Raw genomic sequence first — 19,247 nt, 5'->3', positions numbered from 1 at the left:
ATCGTTCGGGCCGTTTTCGAGAAAATCTGTTTTTTCCGGTTTTTTATGGGTTTTTATGGGAAAATTCCCATTAAAAATTAAAATTTCAAAAAAATGAAAAAAACGCCTGGAGATACCATGGATTAGAACCTACATACCAAATTTCATCGAAATCGGACCACAGGTGTGGTCTCTAGCTCTGTACACATCCAGACACACACATACGCGTTTGGCAACCAATGTGAGCTCCATGGTATTACACAGTAATGTGAGCTCCGGTAGAAGGAGAGGTTATTTAAAGAAAATATATGTCACTTTTTTAAAAGATGTCTTGTACTTAACTGTGGACACTTAAAACTCAAGGTTTGATTAAAATTCACAACTTGGATTTTGTAATGCAATGTGAGCTCCGGTATGTAAGTCGACCTGAGCTCCGGAAGTGTGTATGGTCAATGTGAGCTCCGGCAGTGTGTATGCTCAATGTGAGCTCCGGCAGTGTGTATGCACAATGTGAGCTCCGGAAGTGTGTATGCTCATTGTGAGCTCCGGTATGGTGTATGCTCAATGTGAGCTCCGGGAATGGTAAGTTCGAAGGTAACACCAATACTCGTCTTCGTTCTACGGAAAGTTACTAGTCTTGCCTAGGAACCCAGTTTTGGATCTGTTCAATGTGAGAGGCATTACTAGCTTCATTCCCACTGTTCTTGTGAACTTAACTCTAGATCAGACTGTTGCTTCATCCGCTTCTTCATCAGTTAATTTTTCATCTTAAAATCTAAAAAATATCTTTTTGGTACCTATGTTATCACCCACGGGATCTTTGAATAATTTTGGGCTTAACTGAATCTGAAGTATATGTGGTTTGGTGGTTGGTCATTGTAATGAATTATATAAGATAAACCTGCATTACACTATCGACAAATTAACTATCAAATATTTATTAAAACACTGAGGCATACTGCAAACGCTGAGTCATACTGCAGCAAAAACAGCCGTATTTAAAGAGCTTAAAGTAGGTCTTTTCACTCTTTTCTCCCTAGGAAGTGAAAATGAGCTGATTTAAACTCAGTAATGAGCTTCGATTGTATGCAATCGCATGTATCGAAAGTATGTATAATTTTTTTTCACCACACTATAATGTTTTAGTGGTTCTACATACGTTAATTGGTGGCTGAAAGTTACGTTTTGACGGCCATGCCAGCTGTCATCGTTATTTGGGGACCGAGCAGGTCCCTAGGGCCGCAAAATTAGCTGCCCGCTTACTTACTTAAAACATGAATGCATATTAAATGCACAATCAGTATCCATAGCATTGCAATAGAATTATTTTATTGTCACCGTTGCCTAGCAACTATTTATTTTTATTTTTGCTGATTCCTCGAATTATTTCTTCACATAACCTTAAAGTTGTAGTTGTGTTGACCATCAGTGTGAATTTATTATAGAGGTGAATAGTGGCAATAGGGTATACTGTGGTGCAAAATAGCGTTCGTACCACGGACCTAAATGGTTTTGCAGCTCTCGATCGAGACGAAGTCGAGAACTTAAAAACTATCTCGAGCCGGCAAAACCTTATTTTTGGCCCTAGGGACGAAATATACTATTAAATGGGTTGTAGCTTAATCGGGTTTCAACTTTATTTAATTTACAGTCTGTTTCAAAAGTAGACAAATAAGCAAATACATTAACAATAATACAACATTAAAAGTATAGTGATTTACCACTCTCAACACTAGCTAACAAAGATAATTTTGATAACACAGCCGAATCTGAATGGGAGGTTTAATATCGTAAGTCGCTTCAGTCTGTAAATGGTGTTGTGATTGTCCAATAAATTTAGTGCAAGATGAGAGCTCGCCCTGTGGTCGGAAACTTGACCAAAAGTATGTATTTTTCCAACTTATCTATATTTACCCTATGCTATAAATAAGACATGTAAATGGAATTTCTTCTATTTGGTTTTATTTTCTGTTTACATTTAGTTGTTATTTCGTTACCTACATGGCAACCCATACGGCCCAAGTTATTTTTTTAATTTTAAATTCGTTTCTTGTGTTTATTTTTGAGCCTATTTTAATTTATAAAGGGATTCATCACATCTACAGGAAAATATCTTTCATTTGGTAGGCCTACCAACCGCGTGAAATTCGTTCCAGTAGTATGGTCAGGCTAGCTGTCAAGTTTTGCAAAAGTTGTTTTGTATAAGACGATTTTGAATGATTTTCCAATTTGATAATCTTTTTTCACTAGATTTTGTAATTTCTTCTTTGACTTTTCAAATTCTAAGATTATTATGAAGTGTTCTGTTGGTAACAAACCAAGGTGAGTTGCGTTGACAATTTTACGTAGCAATTTTGATTGGTATCGTTGAAAAATTTCAATGTTTTGATGTACTTGATGATCCCCAAAGTTGGATCCCATAAGTCCAAATTGGTTTCATAACTTTTCTGCAAAGTAACATTATTTTGTGTACTAAGTTTTGATTTAGATCCAAGAAGACAATTAAGCTTCGTTATTTTTAAATTTAGATATTGTCTTTTAGTCCAGATATGTGCCTTCAAATTAAGCTTTGCATCTAAGTGCATGCCCAAGTATTTTATTTCTGTTACTTTAGGGTGGTGAATATTGTTCATGGAACAATGTCCGGAGGACATGTAGCCAGATTTAGGGTAAAAGTAATGTTTTCTGATTTATTTTCATTAATTTTGAACCTCTGTGTTTTAAACCAATGTGAAATTTCATCCAAGTTTAACTGTAAATTTGCTGTAGTTTGAACCAGTTTGTCGTGGACAGATAAAATGGTCATATCATCCGCAAATGTGGCAACCATAGTGTTTACAATTTCTGGTAGGTCCGATGTATAGGGAATATACAAGTATGGTTCAAGCACGCTTCCTTTGGGGATTCCTGATTCTATAGGGTAAAGGTCAGTTAAATAATTTTGATGTTTAATTTGGAAAGTTCTGTTTGTAAGATATGATTTTTAAATATGAAAAACTGAATGGGGTAGCTAAATGTGGCATTCTTGTCAATAGTTCGACATATCGGTAGTAATGTACACCAACACAATCGTAATAAACGAAATAATTTAATTATATTTACGAAACAGATGCTTGTTTGCATTAGCAAAATAAATAACAATTTAGAAGTCATTTTGAGAAGTTATCTAAGTATTTCTGTTAAAGAAATGACATTTCTTCATAATCTTAACATCTCAAATTATTTTAATACTTTCTTCTGAAATGGCTACCATACTAAATTCAAACTCACATAACAAGAAATTAAATAACATATAAACATAAATTAAAAAGTTTTACACCACAATTAAAAAACAAATGTACGATTGCTCTTGCTCATTCTTCATCAGATTAGGCATAGGCACGAGACCCTCCTTCATTGCGCAGTCTGTAGTCTTGGAGATAAGAGAGATATGCGGTAAAGATAAGGGAGAACTGGAACGGTCCGTTGTGGGTTTGCAATATTTATCTCAAAATCCAGCGCAAGGTTAACTAAATTTTGGAATTAGGGTCTGAATACGTGATTGGTGAAATCCAGGAGGCAATACTGAACTTGCACTACTTATGTTATATAGCATTTTTTACCTTATCTACCAAAATTTTGCTATTTTAAGCACTTTTTCCTTTGGAGCTTTAGGGGGAAACGACTATTTCACCCTGAAAATCACGTTTGAAAGTCGAGAAAAGCTTTAGAAATCGGCGATTATAAGCGCTCGAAAAATCTTTTTTCCTTTTAATGGTAGCCTATTTTTCTTATTATTCGAATCATTTCAAACTTCTTTTCCTTTTGCACTTTTTGCAGCAAACACATATTTCACCACGAAAAACACGTTTGAAAATCGTGAAAAGCGTTATAAATCATTAATATCGCCACATTTGACTGGTAAGTGTCAATAAAAGAGTGCAAAAGAGTCCTTGGAGCCTAGACGTTCTAACTCATAAAACAATGAAAGAACTACAAAGACACAATATACTTTTATAATCTCACAATAAACTAGATATTTAAATTACAATCACTCTGGTGTTTGAAGAAATATTTTTGGACTGTAAATAACTCTCCAGCTGCTGTTTGAAATTAACGTAATTAACATTGCTCTAATGGGGGACAAATCCAAGATGGCTGTTAGCTTTCATTGACTCCCTTGGAGAACAATAAAAAACTACAAAGAACATTTCTAATCTCACAGTATACTCGATGTTAAATTATTATCACTTTGGTGTTTGAAAAAAATATTTTTGGACGATAAATCTCTCTTCAGCAGCTGTTTGAAATTATCCAAGATGGCCACTAGCCTCCAAGGACTCCCTAATATAACCTTTAGCTGAGCTCCTCAGCTTAACCTAACCTAAGCTGCGTTTACCCAAAATCGGTAATTTTCGGCACTTTGCTGATCTAAGCATGGGTTAGGTTAGGTTAGGTTAGAGTAAGCTAGGTTGGATTACTTTGGTTTACCCACAAATTGGTAATTTTCGGCACTTTGCTATTTTTTACGAATTTTAAAACCTGGGTTTCTGGGTAAAAATGGCGTTTGCTGGAAAACTGTTAGCAGCAATTTTTTTTTTAGATGGGTTTAATAATAATAAAAACACATTAAAAGTAGGGTAAAAAATCAAGCTCCAAAAATCTTCGGTTTCCATCGCTTTTTGCTATGTTCAATCGAGATTTTCGAGCGTAGGAAAGATGCGGACAAGAAAAGAAAGTTAGGGACAAATAGGAGAGTTGTCCTTTTTGCGATTTATTACCACGTAAAACCTAAACAATATTTATAGGTTGGAAATTGGAGGTCAATCACACTCTCGCAATATCACAAAAGTGAACTGACCCGAGTGACCCGACACTCCAATAACTGGGATGACCTGTTGCAAAAGGAAAATCTAAGAAATTGCTTATGAAGTCCATTTGGAGTAACGTGTGAATAACGTGTTAACGGGACATTCCTGTATTCTGCTCACTCATATTTCCTTTACCTTTCCAAGTACTGAATGTTTATGAGTTTGCTTAGATTAAACAATATGTGGAACACTTTGTACCAGGTGCCTACGATTATATCTTACTAGAGGTAGCTAGTCGTGGTTTGTTCCCGAATTAAGAATAAAACATATTGTGTTATTGCGTTATAATACAAACGAGAGAAATTCGCCCATATTCAAGGTTGTATAAAATAAATCGGAGGCTATAAAGTCCACACGAAGTTGAAGCTATTGTTTTTAAAATAGTCAAGTATATTTTGATAAAATAAGGATTCGCTGCGTCGCGAGTGACGATGATGACACTTCCGTGATTGCGAGAGAATTTCACGATATGGTTCGGCGGACCTAGGAGACGATGATGTATCCGTAATCGCGGGAGATATTTATCCTGGCAAAGTAACCTCGAGCACAGAAAACGTTCTTAATATGTTTTCTGTGGCACGAGGTATGTTGAAGTTAGCACCGTGACCACGAGACATGTCAACGATGGCACCGTGAGTGCAAGATACGTTGACGGTTAACGTCATGACCGCAAAAACGTTGACGATAACACTGGAACCATGAGACATGTTGACGTTGGTACCATGACCTCAAAACATGTTGACGATAATGCCGTGACCGGAGACATAATCGAGACGTGTTGACAATGGGTGAGGTGAATAAAATGTAGTACATACTACATAGTTCGTACTACATAGTTCTAGCACTTGCTCAAATCGAAGTGAATAAGAATTAGCTAGAACTAGGTAGTAAGTACTAGGGGTTCCCTATGTGATGTAGTAAGTACTACCTGCCTAGTACGTACTACCCCCTAGTACCTACTAGAGTGATTCACTAATAAACAAGCCAAAACAGGCGCGCGGCGATAATCAGCTGTGTGTCGTCATTCCGTTGGTCATTCCTGACAGCGCCTGCAGTTGTATCAGACGTGTTGAGTGACTAATCTGTACGATTGGTGGTGTTTTTGGCCTCTGGGGTCATCAAAATGAAAAAGTAAATCGGTCCCGGGCCTAGGTCTTACGATGCCACCTACAGTAATAATAGCTACTTCCTTATAGGGAAATTCGCTAAAAAGAGAAAATAACAAAACGCAACAATCCTATCGAGATAAAAAATAAACAATGAATTTGCAATTTTACATAATTCCTAATATGCAATTAATATTCTATCCAATAAAAAAATATCGTTTATTTAAATCACTTTGTTATTAGATAATTAAATCTTATTTACGACCGATAAGAAGGTATTTTAATTTGTACTAAAAATAGCTCAACTTACCCGGATCACCAAAATAACAAAATAAAACTTCAATTTTCTGTCGAGATGACAGTGCCCCTCCTCTTCTCTCAACTTCACCATTGCCAGGCAAAAACTCGTTGGTCAAAAAAATCAACACTATCATTCTCGAATCACAGTAATTGCTTACAGTTACCAATATTTCTTCGTTCAAGGTATGTTTTCCTGTTACGGACTTGTAAAAACATCGCCATATTCGCAAACGATCAAACTGAAGCATGCCCTTGAGCGTACTACATAAAAATGAAGTAACTACTACGCCGACTGGTTTTTATTCACCGAAAAAGCCTAGTAGATACTACTTTCCCTAAGTGATGTAGTATGTACTAGGGGTAGTACGAACTAGCATTTTATTCACCTGCAAGTCGTAGTTTGTACTAGGGGCTAGTACCAACTAGCATGTTTATTCACCGAAAACCGAGTAAATACTTCGAAAAGAAGTACGTACTACCAAATACTACCTTTTATTCACCTCACCCATTGGCATCGTAACCGCAAAACATGTCAATGATTACGCCACGACCGTGAGAAATTTTGACGATGGTACCACAACCATGAGACATGTTGACGATCGCGCCATGAGCGTGGGCAGCGAGGGAAGTGTTTGCGATGGTGCCGTGAACGCGGGTAATGTTGATGATGGCACCGTGCTCACAAGCGATGGTGCTCTGACCGCGGGACATTCGGGGACACGTTGACGATCCGGCCGCGAGCGTGGGGCGTGTTGTGGACATATATATAATACAGATTTGTTGTATTATATAGAGATCTATGGTTGTGGATCAGGCGCCGAGATTACGAGATGTGTTGACTGCTGAGACGCCTGGACAACTGAATATAGCGCCGCGAACATGGTCACGGTGGCTCCGTCATCACGGGAGATCTTCACAATGATGTCACAATTGAGGATTAAAGTCATGCAAAAATAATGACATTGTGATAGGCACATGTTAAAATATTTAGGATTGGGCCTGCCTGATTAAACTCTACTGCTGTTTTACAAGTAACCATATATCAGGCCTTAAGACTTTACTCAAGTTTTTTTATGTAGTTGTATTCGTGTCGTATTCACGTTAAATGTCTATATAAGGTTAGCATTTGGTGTTTTATAATTATATTTATGTTTCATAGTTAATTGAACCAAAAATTAAATTTGTTTAGTCAACAACAGATCTTGTTACTGTACTTGTTTAATTTTTATACAGAATTGTTTTTAGTACGATGCTTGTTTTCAATATTATTGCTATCTGCAATAATATTTAACCTAGTTGTTTTACCCCAAACAATCGGGAAGGAAATAAAAATCACGTCCCGAAATAAAATTAAAAAAAAAAACTTAATACTGAAATGAAATGTAAACAGTTAGTTGTGGATACAATTAAGCATTTTAAAGAACATACGACGGAACAGCTGTTTCAAGATAGCTGACTATTGATTACTGATTTGGAGAATTGGTAGATCGACTTGAAAAAAATAAATAAGTACCAGGGTACTAAGCTTTGCTCGGGGAAATCATTACTATACCCTCAGAGAAGGCTTTGGTTTATGCAATTTATCCTTATCATAAATTAAAGAATATTTTATTTTCAGCGGTAAACACAGCTGGAGAACGCAACAGACTACAACAATGCTATGCTGACGGCGAAGCTACCTCCCCCCTCCTCAGTGCCTATAAACACGACATGGATATACAGTAGTCTGGATCGCGTTCTGGCACTAGAAATTCGAGAATAACGCGCTGAAAACAACTAAATGCGGAGCGGAAGTCAGAACAATAGCGGAACTCACATTGACTGTGTGGAACCATGTTGGTGTGCATCGAAGAGTGTAAACGCGATCGTAGCGCGACGTGGTGTCGATTTTATGAAGCTATACACTCGCACACTTTGGTAAAAAGCAGTAAAATGAGCTCCGACCTAGTTCGAGCTATTTCGGGTATTTCCGTGATGCCGAAGTCACTAGGACAACGAATCAGAGGCTTTCTCAATCCGAGCTCCGGGGGGTCGGAGCTCACATTGAAAACGGAGCTCACGTTGTTGGTGTGTAACCATACGTCGGATCTCACAATGTATCATTCCCCAACACACAGACACACACACACACACACACACACACACACACACACAGACATCACTTCGAAAACCACTTTTTTAGGTCCAGGGGGACCCAAAACGAATATATCCACTCAAAACTCAAACTCGAAAATTTTGGCGAAAACAATACTTTCTCCATATACTTATGGTATAGGGGGAGAAAGTAAAAATGCAACCAACAAATGTTTGAATAAGTTACAGTATGTCTAATGATGCTTGTACGGTTGTTCCCAATAAACATGTTACTAAAGAATATTTTTCTGTTGTCTATTTTCCACAGTTTTAAGATACTTACCTTACCTTACCTATAGTTGGCCACTCAAACCTTATCTTATCTAACAGGGGCAGGTCGAGACCTTAAAGCACTTCATCCGAAATCGAATTATTGCGCACCCCAGACAATTGCTTTCTTGTTGACCTACAAGTTAAGGCGCCCAATGAATGCCTGTAGCTTCCCAATTAGTTCATCCTCAGGAAGGTATCTACCTCTAGCTATATTTCCAAGAGTTATCAATCTAGCGTCAGAGAGCTCGTTACAATCAAAGAGTAAGTGATCAGCTGTCTCTTCTGACCTATCACAGTACCTACAGATCTTTTCACCATCATATAAGCCCATCCGTTGTAAATGTTTCCTGAATCTTCCATGACCAGTTATCAGTTCAACAGTTAATTTAATTCTTCGTCTGTCTAGTCTCAAGAGGTCAGAGGCGACCTTTTTAGAAGGCCTAAACAGAGTAAGCTTGCTGGCCCTAAGAAGGGGAACATCGACCCAGCGTTTGCGATGCTTTTCCTTGGCCCATGACGCAATCGCAGAACATGCACTGTTTCGTGAGATGCCACAGAAGGGTTGTGGGCCTATCATTGTTGTCGCAGAGGCAGTATTTGCCAATCTGTCTGCAGCTTCATTACCTTTAATGCCTGAGTGTCCTGGCACCCAGCAAAGCGTAAGGTCATTTCTCCTACCCAACTCAGACACAGAAGCAAGGCAGTCCCACACGAGCCTGGAGTTGAATTCGTAAGAGTTTAATGCTTTTAAGGTCGCTTGACTATCAGTATCAGTACCACTCACACCTAAGCAGGTTTTTGGCCTCGTCAACAGCTTTTCGCCATCTTCCTCGGTCTTCCATCAGTTCTTCCGTAACATTAATTTTTCTCATGTCTTTTCGCCTTCGGACTTGGTCCCACCACCGCAGTCTCGGTCTGCCCAGTGGAACTGCGTCTAAAACCACTCTTAAATTTGACTCCCTTGGTCTTCTATAGATGTGTCCTGCCCATCTTAGTTTTTGGCTTTTGATTAAAGTTAATGTCTGGGTCCTTATAGATGTCTCTCAATTCTTTGTTTGTTCTTATCCTCCATAGTCGATCCTCTACTATCGGTTCCAATATCCTTTTAAGTGTTTTATTTTCAAAAGTTATCAATCTCTTTTCATCATGTTTGGACAATACCCAGGTTTCTGATCCATACGTAGCTATAAGTAATATTATAGTTTAATAAACCTTCATTTAAGTTTTCTTGAAGAGAATTATGCTTTTTAGGATGTTTTGTAGAGACCAGTAGCATCGGTTGCCACTGAGAATCCATGATTCAATTTCAGTTTCTTCTGTATTGCTTTGGTCTATGATATGCCTACTGTAGGTATTTAGAAATCAGTGCATCTTTCAAAAGAAAATGAATCCACTCTTAGAAGGGAAAAATCCAGTGGCGGGTTTCTACTTACTATTACATACTTAGTTTTATTTGCGACGCTGCTTTCTGCACTGGAAAAATAATATTAAAAGTGCAGTCGTCGCAACCGTTTGCCGGGGATAGCTCAGCCTACAATGGCTGGGTAAAATTCCAGGGTCTGCGATAAGGTCAGGGAAACCACTAGGCCAATAGCCGGGTCTAACCGGTATAGGACTGGCTCATACACGGGCACTGTGAACAAGTCAAAAACAAGTCACCAAAACAAGCGTGCAATAATCACTACCAGGCATACGCCGATTCTCCACACTCCTAGGGGGTCGTTGCTAACTACGCAACTCGGGCTTCGTCCTAACAATCCAATAGTTAAGCCCAGAGTGCCTAAAACACAGTGAGTTACACGACGACTTGCCAATAAAACCCACAACGCGAGTTATCACCAGGCGGGGTCTACTAGGCCACTATAATCCAATACACAACTCTAATGCCCAAGCTAAGAATCAGACAATTTACTCAATAATAATACCATATAATAATACCAGTGCACTATAAGCAGAGTGACTACACCTCTAACAGCTGGTCTCAATAAATACCAAGCCAAACAAGCAAAACTAAATGGCAATTGCACTATTAAAATATTGAGCTACTTAGTAGCAGTTAAATAAATATTAAATACGTTCCAAACACTAGATAAATTGTGAGGAAGTTTCCTCCAGAGCACTAGGCCTTATCAAGGGTGGTAAGGGTCGATAAGTGAAAGACTCTGGGTATCTCAAACTTCCATTTTATTCCCTGATATCCTTATCCTAACACATATGTTTATATATACAATATTATATACAGTCTTGATCCTGGGTCCGTAGTCCTCCTACCAGGCAGTGTCTCCGGGCTCGTATTCAGGGGTTGGGCAGAGGTTGGATCAAGTCTTGCTTGCGCCCTTACTGGCCCGGTGGTCTACGACACTCCTAAAAGATCTCCGTGTGGGTCCGCGGTCTAGATCCTTGGCACCTTCACCCCGGAATCCTCGGTCCCCTAGCTGCTGCTCTCCACTGGAGACGGTTCTGGCTTTCCAAGCACAGAAGTCAAGCTGGGCCGGTTTAATGTGCTACTGCTCTCCACTGGAGACGGTTCTGGCGTCACTTGCTCAGAAGTTAGCACTCTCTAGGCAGTCTACTCGGTCTGCAGTCCGACGTAAACTCCTTCAACACTTAGCGTATACCTATGTATATGCTTTAAAGGTGGTGGGGGACTCCAAAGTCCTCCCCTCCACCTACGACTACGGACCCGCGGGCTCAACACGCCCATGCGAGGGTGTCGGTGGCTCAACACGCCCGTCCGACAGTGCAGGTGGCTCAACACGCCCGTCCAGCGGTACCCGTGGCTCAACACGCCCATCAGGTGTCCCGCGGGCTCAACACGCCCATGCGGGGTGTCGGGGGCTCAACACGCCCATCCGACGGTGCTGGTGGCTCAACACGCCCATCCAGCGGTACCCGTGGCTCAACACGCCCATCAGGTAACTCGCGGGCTCAACACGCCCATGCGAGGGTGTCGGGGGCTCAACACGCCCGTCCGACGGTGCCGGGGGCTCAACACGCCCGTCCAGCGTACCCGTGGCTCAACACGCCCATCAGGTGTCTCGCGGGCTCAACACGCCCATGCGAGGGTGCCGGGGGCTCAACACGCCCGTCCGACGGTGCCGGGGGCTCAACACGCCCGTCCAGCGTACCTGTGGCTCAACACGCCCATCAGGTAACTCGCAAGCTCAACACGCCCATGCGAGGGTGCCGGGGGCTCAACACGCCCGTCCGACGGTGCCGGGGGCTCAACACGCCCGTCCAGCGTACCCGGGGCTCAGCACGCCCATCAGGTAACTCGCGGGCTCAACACGCCCATGCGAGGGTGCCGGGGGCTCAACACGCCCGTCCGACGGTGCCGGGGGCTCAACACGCCCGTCCAGCGTACCTGTGGCTCAGCACGCCCATCAGGTGTCTCGCGGGCTCAACACGCCCATGCGAGGGTGCCGGGGGCTCAACACGCCCGTCCGACGGTGCCGGGGGCTCAACACGCCCGTCCAGCGTACCTGTGGCTCAGCATGCCCATCAGGTGTCTCGCGGGCTCAACACGCCCATGCGAGGGTGCTGGGGGCTCAACACGCCCGTCCGACGGTGCCGGGGGCTCAACACGCCCGTCCAGCGTACCTGTGGCTCAGCACGCCCATCAGGTGTCTCGCGGGCTCAACACGCCCATGCGAGGGTGTCGGGGGCTCAACACGCCCGTCCGACGGTGCCGGGGGCTCAACACGCCCGTCCAGCGTACCCGGGGCTCAGCACGCCCATCAGGTAACTCGCGGGCTCAACACGCCCGTCCGACGGTGCCGGGGGCTCAACACGCCCGTCCAGCGTACCTGTGGCTCAGCACGCCCATCAGGTGTCTCGCGGGCTCAACACGCCCATGCGAGGGTGTCGGGGGCTCAACACGCCCGTCCGACGGTGCCCGGGGCTCAACACGCCCATCAGGCCCCACACCGGTGGCTCAGCACGCCCATCCGGCGGGGTCGGGCCCGAAGGCCCAACTGACTTCTCGGTGCCAAACACCCTGGTTAAGTACCCGCCGAATGGTACCCAAGTGGTGGGGGGTGAGTACCTTACCTCCCCTTCGGAGCATCTTTCCCCTCCTTTGGAGTCACTTTGATGTCTCCGAGTTCCTCTGTATCTTTAACCTAAAAATTCTCTTGGGAGTCAAAAACACTTCCTTACACTCTCCCTTTTCTTCCCAACGAGGAAAAAAATCCATCTTTTTTTTTCATCACACTGTCATAAACAAAATAAGTTTTTTCAAAATGGCATTCATCTAAAAAAAAGTCTTAAGGCATTAGCCAGTTTCAAGGAGTGGCCACAAAATTAAAATTAACACTAAAAAACTGACTCTTGAAGCGAAATGAAAACTCTTCCTACAAAACTTAAAAATGTCTCTTTGTTTTTAAACAGAAGAAATACAAACAAAATATCCTTTTTCGTAATTGGTCACTCATATTACCTACTGTCGAGGACTGGGTGGCATTTGTCTCTCTGGGTCTCTTCTGTAGTTTATTGCTCTAGAACAGCTACAGTTCCCTGATCTGCCCTCGGCTCCACAAAACCTGCATGGGGACGGTTTCTTAGGGAGATGACAATCCCTGAATAACTGACCTGGTTTATCGCAATTATAGCACCTAAGCCTTGAATCTCGTTTTCCATAGCCATGGCGGTTGTCTCTGTGCTCATAACTTTGAGGACGGTACCCGTCACCCTGTTTTTGAGGTCGACTGCTCGTGGGCCATGGTAGTTTGTCTCTTCTCTTATATGCTATGTCCGGATACATGGATTGTGCAGCGTTCATGGGAGGGCGAAAATTGTTGGCTGATTGTTTGATGGACTCGTACTCCTTTGCAGCTGTCATTAGTTCCTCCATAGTTTTCATGTCCCATCCGAGACCATATAGCTTATACTCTGGGAGCATGTTTTCGTAAATCTGATGAAATTGTTGCTCGGAAGAATATTTTCCGTGTCGCCGCATCAGGGTCTGAACACTGATTGCGTAGTCATTAAATAGTTCATTTTGACCTTGAGTACGAGCTCTTATTTCGGAATCCAATTTTTCCCTATAGCGCTTTGGCAGGAATTGATTTTCTAGATGGACTAAAAATTCACCCCACGTTTTCCAATATGTTTTGTAGTTCCGGTACCAGAGAAGCGCCTTTCCTTTGAGTAACTCAGGGAGAGCAGGTAACAATTCGTCTTCCTCGATATTGTAGGCTTCCCTCATTTCGTTAACTCGTTCTAAAAAGAGAACTACATCCTTATCCCCATCGAAGAAAAGGTTCCACTTTCGGACTGTATTGCATACATTAATATTTTCTAAATATTTGTATCGTATTATTTGGCTAAACGAGGTTTTAAATGGCTGTAATAACGGGAAACAAATTGTAAACAAAACACGACCTCTTACATAAACCGTACAGAACTAACAATAAAATTGTCTTCAGCTGTTCCATAAGGATGAGAAATCTACTAAGGGAGTATGTTTTATCTATGCTTTATGTAAACTATTTGTCTCTTCCTGTCCCACTTATGCATTAGCATCTCCCATTAATAATGATAAATCATGTTTGTCATTAGTTTATCTAAGCTAGTCTATCATAAAATAAGTTCATGACTTCATCTTCATCATCTTCAGTCAGAGCATAGAAGACAACAATAGAAATATTTTTAAATTTTACTCTCAATCTGATATAGCACATCTATCTTCTATATTATTAATACCCTACATGACCAACTACATACCAACTATATCTAACTTATAATTTTCTAACTCTTTGGTAACTGTTCAGTTCTTTCACCTAATATTTTTTTCTTTAGCCTGTTTAGAACAGCTGATGATTTAAAAATGATTAATAATATTGTAAAAATAAATATTCCTTTCTGTTCTTCTTGAAAACAATTAATTAATGTGGAGTGTTTGTGAATAAAAATGAATTATTAGAGAGAAATAAAATAAGTCATGTTTTCAAGAAGAACAGAAATGAATCTTGTTTATTTGTACAGTAGGAATCATTTTTTTAAATCATCAGCTGTTCTAAGTAAAGGCTAAAGAAAATTATTAGATAAAAGAACTGGATATACTCCCGGCCTTGAAGTGTCCTCACTTCAACAGTTAGTTTAGAACAAAACACATTACTTAACACAAAAGTTTGTTGTAGGCCGGCTATAGCACCTGTTTGCATTTTTCTACTTCTCTTTTCAACCTATACCATCTTTGCTGGGAAACACCTTAAAACCAGTTGCTGGAGACCACCGAAGTCCTAGATCTTTGAAATGTTGAGCATCCGAGTTTTGAAGGAACTTTGGTGTTTTATGATGAGATTGAGTAACAGAAGTGAGCAAGTCTTGACAGTTCATAACACATTTCTTCAATTCAAAGCACTCTTGTTTCAATAATTCAACAAGTTGAGATTGGAGGATGACCGCTTCCTCTGTAGTTTGTGATGAAGAGTAGCCTTTGTCCAGATCTTCATCGGAAGATACAACCACTTGACTGGATTGCTTGACTGTCTTTGCTGTAGTGGTTTCACTCTCGGTTGTGTTAGCGACGGCACTGTCTATTGGTTTAACAGCAACACGATCGGTAGGATGGGTGGTGGTATCATTATCGGTAGGATGGATAACAGTACTGTCTCTTGGGATGACAGCAATGTTGGTAGGTTGGATGGCAGCACTATCACTTGTCAAGGTAGTTGAGCTCACTGTTGTACCTGTATTCGTTGGTTGATCAGCACTGTCACTTGTCAAGGTAGTTGAGCTCACTGTTGTATCTGTATTCGTTGGTTGATCAGCACTGTCACTTGTCAAGGTAGTTGAGCTCACTGTTGTACCTGTATTCGTTGGTTGATCAGCACTGTCACTTGTCAAGGTAGTTGAGCTCACTGTTGTGTCTGTATTGTTGTGTCATGGGTTGAGGTTTTGTCACTGTCACTGTGGTATTTCTAATTTTCGAGTTTGCGAACTTAGGCGTAGTGTTTGCCACCAACCTCGTGATAAGTTTTGTTTCAGGTTGTATAAGCTGGATGTCTTTTGTTTGAAACTCACTTGATGGGTTTGGTTTGGTTACATTCGTTGCAGTGGTTCTCGGAGGTTGAGCTGGACTTGATGAGTTCGGGTTGATTACATTCATTGCAGTTGTTCTCGGAGGTTGAGCTGGACTTGATGAGTTCGGGTTGGTTACATTCATTGTAGTGGTTCTCTGAGGTTGAGCTGGACTTGATGAGTTCGGTTTGGTTACACTCATTGCAGTTGTTCTCTGAGGTTGAGCTGGACTTGATGAGTTCGGGTTGATTACATGCACTGCAGTAGTTTTATGAGGTTGAGCTGAACTGCAATTAACCTTGGCCAAATAAGGGTTAGAACCAATTTTTGAAAGCAGCACTTTAATGTAGCTGGTGATGTGGATGAATAGTTCACTGATTTGGTCTTCATCTACAACTAAAGTTTCAATGTTCAAATCATCTTCACTTGATGTACTTACAATTCGATAAAAATAAGAATCAAAGTCTTCTTTCTTCTTCTGGGTTTCTTGCATGAGAGTCTTTAAGGCTTCGTGTTGCACAACTGTTAATGTTTCTTCTTGTTCAACATGTTGATCTACGATGTTTCTTATTTCGTTGAGACGAGTTTTAATAAAAGATGTGAGTCGTGTATAAGTTTCAATTTTAAAATCACTATTTGGAGATGCCATTGTACAAAGATGATGAGATAAATGTAAAACATTCACGAAGTATAAATGAGAGAGTTAACAGTTTCAATATGGAAATAAGAGTTCAGTTAGGTAAGAGTTCAAAGGCACAGAAAACGATGGGTAAAATGAGGAAATATTGATGTATTAAGAGTTTTTGTGGAAGAAAGTAATTCCAAATCGCTTAAGTAATATCTTGGATCGAAGGACCAATTAATTAATGTGGAGTGTTTGTGAATAAAAATGAATTATTAGAGAGAAATAAAATAAGTCATGTTTTCAAGAAGAACAGAAATGAATCTTGTTTATTTGTACAGTAGGAATCATTTTTTAAATCATCAGCTGTTCTAAGTAAAGGCTAAAGAAAATTATTAGATAAAAGAACTGGATATACTCCCGGCCTTGAAGTGTCCTCACTTCAACAGTTAGTTTAGAACAAAACACATTACTTAACACAAAAGTTTGTTGTAGGCCGGCTATAGCACCTGTTTGCATTTTTCTACTTCTCTTTTCAACCTATACCATCTTTGCTGGGAAACACCTTAAAACCAGTTGCTGGAGACCACCGAAGTCCTAGATCTTTGAAATGTTGAGCATCCGAGTTTACAAGAGTATCTACTTTTCCAGTTAAAGCTGAGGTTCTAACATTCCAAGTTCCAAATCATAAGTCCGTTGAGCAAAGCTTGGGTTCTAAATCCGTACTTCCATCCGGGTCCGAGGAAAAATGTTGGCATTTCTGAACAAGTGACTTTTCAGTCTTTTCAGGGGTAAGGTTGTCAGCCTTATGCCCAACCCCCAACCTGGAGGACCAGGGTATCCTTTTTAGTCTGCCTCCTACCTCACGAAGACCTGTCCGGCAAGGAAGGCCCTACCAGTAGCTAGGCTACCGCCGGCATAGCTCTCAAAGTTTTCAGAGCATGCAAGCCCCACCGCCCCGGCAAGACAGGGATACCATCGGGAGGTTTTATGACACTTAGATGTAAATAATACTGCTGAGTCCATTGATTATCAAGTTCACTTCTTAACATTTGAAGGCTGTCAGTCCAGTCCCAATAAGGCTCAGTTATGGTTCTGGTTGTAAATTTGTATTGCCTATTTTTTACTTGGTTTAAAATAAATCAAGCCACTCAACTTAAGTGTCTACACTTTAGACTGATTCCTCATGTAGTGTTCCTAAAGGAAACATTTTGCAATTTGCTAAGTAATGTATCTGTACAATTAACTTAAAATGTTGGTATTTATTGTGTCTTAGGTCGCTAAGTTGGTGTATGAAGCCTATGAGCAAATGGCTTTGAAATCCATGAAAAGAGTTTGTGTTGAGATTCGACAAAAATGGCCAGAAGTTGAAAACATTGCTGTATATCACAGGTGAGGGTGAGATACTTTTCACTTTGAAGGACCTGATCTGGAAAGATAATGTAATGTGTAGGATTATGTAGTTGTTTTTAGGACTTTGTTTTTGTTATCTATTCTATATATAATAATTCAGTTTTAAAAATCTTTGTACAACTAAATCTAGAGTTCTACTGGACCGATTATATTAATTAATGGGTCGTTGGAAAGCTTAATGCGTGTCGATTTTCAAATGATTATGAAGGTTTAATTTTTTAGCGAATTTCCCATATAGGGAATAAGCTATTACCGTAGTACTCATGGTAAGACCTGGACGCGGGACCGATTTTTTTTTCGTTTCGAGGTCCCTAGAGACCAAAAACACCATCCGTTCAAATTCATATATATATATATTTATATATTTATATATTTATATATATATATGTATATATATGTGTCCGTTAGCACGATAACTCGAGCAAAAATTATCCGAGTTTGATGAAATTCGGTACAAACTTGTGAACCTACGTTTATTCGAACGAGTTCGCGATCCAGCATGATCGGACCATGGGAACGGGGGTTTACGGGGGGTTTTATGGGGTAAAAATAGGTTTTTCGCATTTTTGACCCAAAAAACATCAAATTTAGCAATTTCTTTCCAAACCATTTTGTAGAGCTTAAAAAAACAAATAATTTAGTATATTGAAGCGTTATTATGCGCCTAATGGTTACGGAGAAAATTCCAAAAAATTGTAAATTTAAAATTCCCATGTTATTCTTATGGAGAATAAGTAAACTGTTGTAGTTTGCTTGTTTATGAACATATTTTGATAAAAATTTGAAAAATGTTTTTATTTCTTACTAACTATTAAAAAAAAAAAACAGTTTTACCTCCCTGATGCAGCAAACCTAAGTACTTGTTAAACTAATTCTATTTAAATCGGGAATAAATGTTATATTTTTAAGTAGACATTTCAGTGTAAATCAAATGGAAATTCGCTTAGTCTGCAGGTTTGCTGCGGCGGGGGTATTTAAGATTTACTAGGTGAAACCTGTCAAAGTAGACAGTTTTACTGCTGAGGTTTTGTTGTGACTTTGAATTAGAGTTTATAATAAGCACGCATTTGAAGAAACTCTTTTATTGAAAAGTAATATTTACAACTGCAAATTGAAAAGGTAAACATTGTTTTGTAATTAATGACAACAGCTGATAATATACAGTATAAAGAATACTACAATCTCCCCCACTTATTTTGAACTCATTTTGTAACATAGTCTTTAAGGTAATCTGGAGCTTTATGAGTGCGGGTTGAACATCGTATTCCTGGTCGTGGTGATGTTGGTTGTAAGTTCTCTTCAGCTGGTAATCTGACTAATTCTGTAACTTGTCTTGGTAATACGGGAACTTGCATAGGGACTTGCTGTTGCGGGAGTATGGGTACTTGCATTGGAACTTGTGGAATTTGATTAGGTACTTCTTCACATTCGTTGAAACGAACCTTCTTTACTTGAGTTTTCCGGAGTTGGTCTAGATGACGTTTCAGTGTTCTTCCAGAATCTAACCTTACAATATAGTGAAGAGTCCCTAGTTTCTGTATAATCTCA

The 19,247-nt window shown here is 40.3% G+C and overlaps 1 protein-coding gene across 1 annotated transcript in view; it reads left to right on the top strand.

Moving 5' to 3' along the window:
- Nucleotides 1-19,247, top strand: part of LOC128983141 (molybdopterin synthase catalytic subunit-like) — a 73,196-nt gene that overhangs the window by 19,660 nt on the left and 34,289 nt on the right. Inside the window, exon 3 of the mRNA XM_054402314.1 lies at nucleotides 17,563-17,678. Coding sequence (XP_054258289.1) covers nucleotides 17,563-17,678 — 116 coding nt within the window. The remainder of the gene's footprint in view (nucleotides 1-17,562; nucleotides 17,679-19,247) is intronic.

The sequence above is a fragment of the Macrosteles quadrilineatus genome, unplaced genomic scaffold (genome assembly GCF_028750875.1).
Source record: "Macrosteles quadrilineatus isolate MER2022 unplaced genomic scaffold, UCM_ALF_1.0 Scaffold_1__1_contigs__length_201487025, whole genome shotgun sequence".
Lineage (NCBI taxonomy): Eukaryota > Metazoa > Arthropoda > Insecta > Hemiptera > Cicadellidae > Macrosteles > Macrosteles quadrilineatus.
Note: the sequence above shows the minus strand (reverse complement) of the source record. Positions and strands in the feature narration are given on the sequence as shown.